General features: G+C 38.3%; 1 protein-coding gene across 1 annotated transcript; it reads left to right on the top strand.

Annotated features, from left to right (window-relative positions):
• The first annotated feature begins 1,517 nt into the window (after nt 1-1,517).
• On the top strand, nt 1,518-5,681 carry LOC103931748 (citrate synthase, glyoxysomal). Its single transcript, XM_009341268.3, has 13 exons — nt 1,518-1,799; nt 2,043-2,223; nt 2,558-2,643; nt 2,917-3,021; nt 3,148-3,210; nt 3,597-3,706; nt 3,916-4,035; nt 4,107-4,182; nt 4,352-4,425; nt 4,526-4,646; nt 4,816-4,913; nt 5,005-5,128; nt 5,302-5,681. Exons 1-13 carry the CDS (start codon nt 1,551-1,553, stop codon nt 5,431-5,433), a joined length of 1,539 nt encoding a protein of 512 aa, XP_009339543.2. The 5' UTR covers nt 1,518-1,550; the 3' UTR covers nt 5,434-5,681.
• Nucleotides 5,682-6,000: the final 319 nt, after the last annotated feature.

Here is a 6,000-nt window from a genome sequence, read left to right as displayed (position 1 = left end):
AAGTTTTCAAAAGAGACTTACCAAACAAGTTTTTAGGCTAAGAATTGAAAAAAAGGAAATTTTATTGGAACCATTCAACCTCTTTCTACATCCAAGACAAAAAATATTTTCTTAAAATTCCTAATTCACCCTTTAATTAAAACTGGAAAAAGAATTAAACAAAAACCGAAATCTTTTTCCACACCCAGTGGTTCTGTTCCACCTCAAACCCCATGGAAGATTCGCCGGCGATTCTCCATGGCAACTTCAATTCAAATTCTTTTAGCATCCCAACTGCCTTATATGGCACACCATTCAGTTTCCACAAGTTTTGACTTCGAACTATCCACACAACATAATTGATCCCGCTTCATCTCAACGCATTCCTCATCAACGACTCCGCCATCCCTTCTTGGCCATAAACATTCGTGGTTCTCCACTTTGACGGCTCTGTACCACTCGGAAACTTGTAGGCCTCGAATGCCGGCATTATGATTGAAGAGCGTGAGAAATAGAGGAGGGAGAAAATACAGAAGAGGAGAGGGTTAAGAGACGCCGATGACAAAAGATTCACGCCAGCGTCAGTGAAGAAGACGCCGAAAAGTGGTGGGCTAATACGTGGGTTCATGTTCTTTTAATTTATTTTTACTTTTTAAATAACATCGGGAGGGGCAAAATGGAGAGTTCAATGGTAAAAATATTGAAGTTGGGTTTGAAGATAAGAACGAGGATTCTGGAAATCCTCAAATCGTGTCCGTTCATCATGCATCGTGAGATCAGAAATTATTTTAAATATTTTTATTTAAAATTAAATATGGATAGTATCTGACGAAAACTGGTTGCACAATATACGATGAACGAACACGATTTGAAGATTCCAAAGATCCTCCTGATGAAGATAAGATAGTTAGGTTTAAATAAAATTTACAGTTTCTGAGTTCAAAAATTTGACCTCAAATATAGTACCAAAAGGGTTCGTAAATACGTCATCCTATATTATCCCGTTTCAGTGTTGTCTTAAAAGAAAATTTCAGATCGTATTTGTATTCCCGAGAAGATTAACATACCACCGCGTCACCGCGGGGCCTACTTATCATCGTTCGCGCCATCTAATCTGCACAGAGGCTCTTTCACTTACCAAAACCAACCGTTCCAACCGTTGACGTCAATCACCGCCGTTCATTTCAGATGCATCCGAGTGTTGAATAATTACACTATTTGCTTGCCGGGGACGTCGTTCCTAATTATTCACCTAATCGAATTTATTAACTGTTTCTTAAATACTAAGATGTTTATATTTTAAAAATATGTTATGAAGATATGTGGAGGAGGAAGAAAAAAAAAAAATTTAACTTGTGAAAAATTATATTAATGTTTATATTTTATTTTGTGCTGAAAAATTAAATTGTCTTGTCATCTTCTTTTTGTTTAATTTAAGCCCTTTCTGCAACTTCATCAGCTCTCCTCTTCGCTTTTTTCTATAACTATTCCTCATCTCTCTCTTTCTCTAGAAATTCATCGATCAAAATCTGAAATTCGTCACAGAAATTTGAAATTTGCAAGCTACAGAAATGTCGAGGGTGACGGAATTTCCGGTGACAGCTCGCGGTCGCTTGGCCGTGCTCTCAGCCCACCTGGCAGCTGCGACCATCGAGCCCTATGAGCTCGGACCCGCTCTCGAGCCCCACTGCGCGTCCGCTCACGTCCCACCGCCCGGGAACCTCCGGGGACCTTTGACCATCGTGGACGAGAGGACCGGTAAGAGGTATCAGGTCCAGGTCTCTGAGGAAGGAACCGTCAAAGCCACTGATCTCAAGAAGGTAGAATCTTTTTAACTTATCACTCAATTTGCTAATCTGGGTTTGGTTTATTTTTCCATTTTCTTATCTGGGTATTGGATTTAAAAAAAAAAAAAAAATTTGCTGTTTGATGGTGCATTTTATGTTTGGTTGGGAAAATTGCAAATAAATAGAATGAAAGTGGAAATTTTTATGATGGGGATTCTTGTGTTTGAAATATGATTAAATTAGTGGAAGAAAATTTGGTTCTTGTGAAATATGCAGATCACAACAGGCAAAAATGACAAGGGGCTGAAGGTGTATGATCCAGGCTATCTTAATACCGCCCCTGTTCGATCCTCGATTTGTTATATCGATGGCGACGAGGGGATTCTTAGATATAGAGGCTACCCAATAGAGGAATTGGCTGAGAGTAGTACCTTTTTGGAAGTGGCCTATCTCTTGAGTAAGTACTCTCTCTTAGAAATAGTAACGCAAGGAATGGTTTGTTTTTCTTAATTATATGTATTTTAAATGAAATTTTCTTGTTCGAAAGGAAGAAATACTATTACATTGATAACTATGTGAAGAATTTATATAACTTAAAATGTTTGAGGGCATAATTAATTACTATAGAAATAAGCTGGTTCCCGAAATGTACCCCTGAATTATCAAGAATTATTCAAGATTAGCTGTAGTCTCTCCATGCGTTTCTTGCTGTGAAGTGTCTTTGTGTATCTTTAATTTCAGTTTCCCATTTTGAACTACGTTGCTTTGTCATTAACCCTTTTCTCCTCCAGTGTATGGGAATTTGCCTTCTGAAAGTCAATATGCGGATTGGGAATTTGCCGTTTCTCAGCATTCAGCTGTACCACAGGGAATTTTGGTAAATTTTCTATTTGTTATTCTTATAGAAATCCTTTGACTATCCCTTGGATCAAAATATTGGAATTTTACATGTGATTAACTACATACCATCTTTTTCTTCATATAGTAGGGAATCTAGGGATTTTTTATGTATCTTTTAAATAACCGTGTGCCAAATACATACTCTCTGGTCCTCTGGACTCATGGAGGTTCTTTTGCCCTGCAGAAATGCATGAGTATTTGTTTTGTTGTTACTTTGAGCATTTACACGATGGTGTCTTTTGTATTGTAGGACATTATACAGGCAATACCTCATGATGCACATCCAATGGGCGTACTTGTCAGTGCCATGAGTGCGCTTTCTGTTTTCCATCCTGATGCTAATCCTGCTCTCCGTGTAAGTTTATTCTTGTTGGCTCTTTAAACGACATGAATTTTGTCAGAATCTTATTTACTAAGGGGGTCCATTGTTCGAGTCATTATTTGATTGTATCATATCTGATCATATTTTATGTTAACATAGGGGCAAGAAATTTACAAATCGAAACAAGTGAGAGACAAGCAAATAGCACGCATCCTTGGGAAGGTATGTTTCATCTTGTTCTTTACTTGGGACTTGTGGCCTTAGAAAATGTGGTGTGAATGTTATCTATACTGGCATTCTTTAGGTTGTCCAACTAATGTTGCTCTGTACAAAGCATTTGCGTTGCCTTCCCTCCTCTTTCAAATTTCGATCGATACACTCCAAACATACAGCCTCAGTAACCCAGGCCACAAGGACCCCTTTTTCAGAATTTGGTAGGCCTATAAAATTAATTGGGGAACTAACCCAATCCCCAAAAGAACCAACAGAGGCTTTAACCCCCACCTATACCTCCTCAGTCTATAGCTGTTGTCTTGCTTCTACATCTCTTTATCACTTATTTGGAACCTTCTGGTTAAGGTTATATTAAATTGTTATTTCATTTTCAGGCACCAACCATTGCAGCTGCAGCTTATTTGAGATTGGCTGGAAGACCTGCAGTTCTCCCTGCTAACAACCTTTCGTATTCGGAGAACTTCTTATACATGCTAGATTCCTTGTATGTTATACTTTTACTCTTTGTGTGCATTTTACCTCATAACATTCCAAATCATCTTTGGCAATCTTTTTGCCATCACCACTGTTGTTGCTTTTACTGTGCACTTAGGTCTTCTTTTGTTTTAATATGTAGAGTGATAGTCATTGTGGAAAATATGATATTTGGTCACCCTCTAATCTGATTAAGGATTTCTCCGTGCTAATCTACAGAGGCAATAGATCTTACAAACCCAATCCTCGACTGGCTCGAGTGCTAGATGTTCTCTTCATATTGCATGCAGAACATGAGATGAATTGCTCCACAGCTGCTGCCCGGCATCTGGCATCAAGGTAGGCACATCTTGTAACCTGATTGAAATGATCCATGGCATTTTATAACGTGTCTGGCTCTTTATGTACAGCGGTGTTGATGTTTACACTGCTCTTGCTGGAGCTACTGGAGCTCTCTATGGCCCTCTTCATGGTGGAGCAAATGAGGTATTGCAATAGTTCAAGTTCACATTTTTATGTTCATTTTTCATGCATTTTTTCATGCAAACGACTCGAAGATCACTTTCAATTTGAAATGAGATTTTTATTCATTAATATTCTCGTGTTTAATTTTGTAAATAAAGTTTCTTTTTTGTTGTTGCCTGGATTATTGCAGGCTGTGCTTAAGATGCTAAATGAGATTGGCACTGTTGAGAACATTCCAAATTTCATAGAGGGTGTGAAGAACAGGTATTTAATTTCTTATATCTTAGTAGTTCACAGTCTGGTGAACATGATTCATATTAAAACAGTTATTTATCAAACTGTTTTTTTCCGGTTCTCGCTTCAGGAAGCGAAAGATGTCAGGTTTTGGGCATCGCGTGTACAAAAACTACGATCCTAGAGCAAAGGTCATAAGGAAACTGGCAGAGGAAGTATTTTCCATTGTTGGAAGGGATCCTCTGATTGAGGTGCATTTCTAATCTGCCTATTAAATGCTCCCCCTCTTCACCCAAAAAAAAAAAAAAGAAACACCCAAATATTAGGAAGGCGCGGGAGAGTAAAGCTTAATGAATAAACACAAAAATTAGGAAAGTGCAATTCTTAAGTTTGAGTGCATCTACCCTATGACATTTGCAGGTAGCTGTTGCTTTGGAGAAGGCTGCACTTTCTGACGAGTATTTTGTCAAGAGAAAGCTCTATCCAAATGTTGATTTCTACTCCGGATTAATTTATAGGTACTTCTCATTACTTTTCATTTGATGTAAGACTGATTTTTACTTTGCCAATCTTGCAACTGTGAAGATGTATTAACTTTGTATTAATCAGGGCAATGGGATTTCCAACTGAGTTCTTCCCGGTTTTGTTCGCGATCCCTCGAATGGCTGGGTGGTTGGCACACTGGCGAGAATCCCTTGATGATCCTGATACTAAGATCATGAGACCCCAACAGGTTAGTTCCTTGCTCATACCGTTTGCTTGTTTATGTGGAATTTGTGGTGTTTCTATTGGATTGAGTAAGACACAATTCCACATCTTTTGTGGTCTAGAAAATTAAAATGGTGATGTGCGTTTGGTCGTTGGTCACCCCGTTTCTTATTTTTGCTAATCTTTGTGATTAATCAGGTGTATACTGGAAACTGGCTGCGCCACTATATCCCACCGAGAGAGCGCATAGTAACAAGTGATGCAGACAAGCTCTCTCAGGTTTCTGTATCAAATGCCTCTAGGCGTCGGCTGGCTGGATCTGGAGTTTAGTCACTCGTTCAGAATTGTTTGCAACATCACTGAAAATGAAAATAAATTAAGATACTATAGGGAGAAAGAAGTATCTGTTCTGTTCGTCTTTCTTGTGCCTTCAGTAAAAGCAGAAGAGTTGCGGGGCTTTTAGGTTTCGCGTTATTTAGCGAAAATAAGAACAATAAGAACACTTTTGTTGTCGTCGAAATGTATTCTGAAATTTCCAGTCAGTCATCTGGTTTAATTTTATGTACGATCTCAGCTCAGTATTGTCTTATGTCTTGTGACAAGTATTTTTACAATTTTGCGTTTCTGTTCGTTCTTTTTCGGCTCAGCAAATGCAACGGGAAAATGTAACATGCACGTTTGGTTTCCTTACAAATTTCAGTTCTACTTCAACTCCGTGCATTGCATTCGAATTAGGCCGGGATACCAATTGTTGTGTAACTAATTAAAGTTTACCAACTACTAAATGTAATCGAGCACCACTCTATCACAAAATGCGTCGATGTTAATGAACTGCTTTTATGTTGTAGATTGTTACTTTTTGATGTTACATAATGTTGATTTTTTTTCGTTGGTTGA

Source organism: the organism of the source record quoted next, unplaced genomic scaffold, assembly GCF_019419815.1.
Source record: "Pyrus x bretschneideri cultivar Hongxiangsu unplaced genomic scaffold, Pyrus_bretschneideri_v1 Contig37, whole genome shotgun sequence".
In the NCBI taxonomy this organism is placed as follows: domain Eukaryota; kingdom Viridiplantae; phylum Streptophyta; class Magnoliopsida; order Rosales; family Rosaceae; genus Pyrus; species Pyrus x bretschneideri.
Note: the sequence above shows the minus strand (reverse complement) of the source record. Positions and strands in the feature narration are given on the sequence as shown.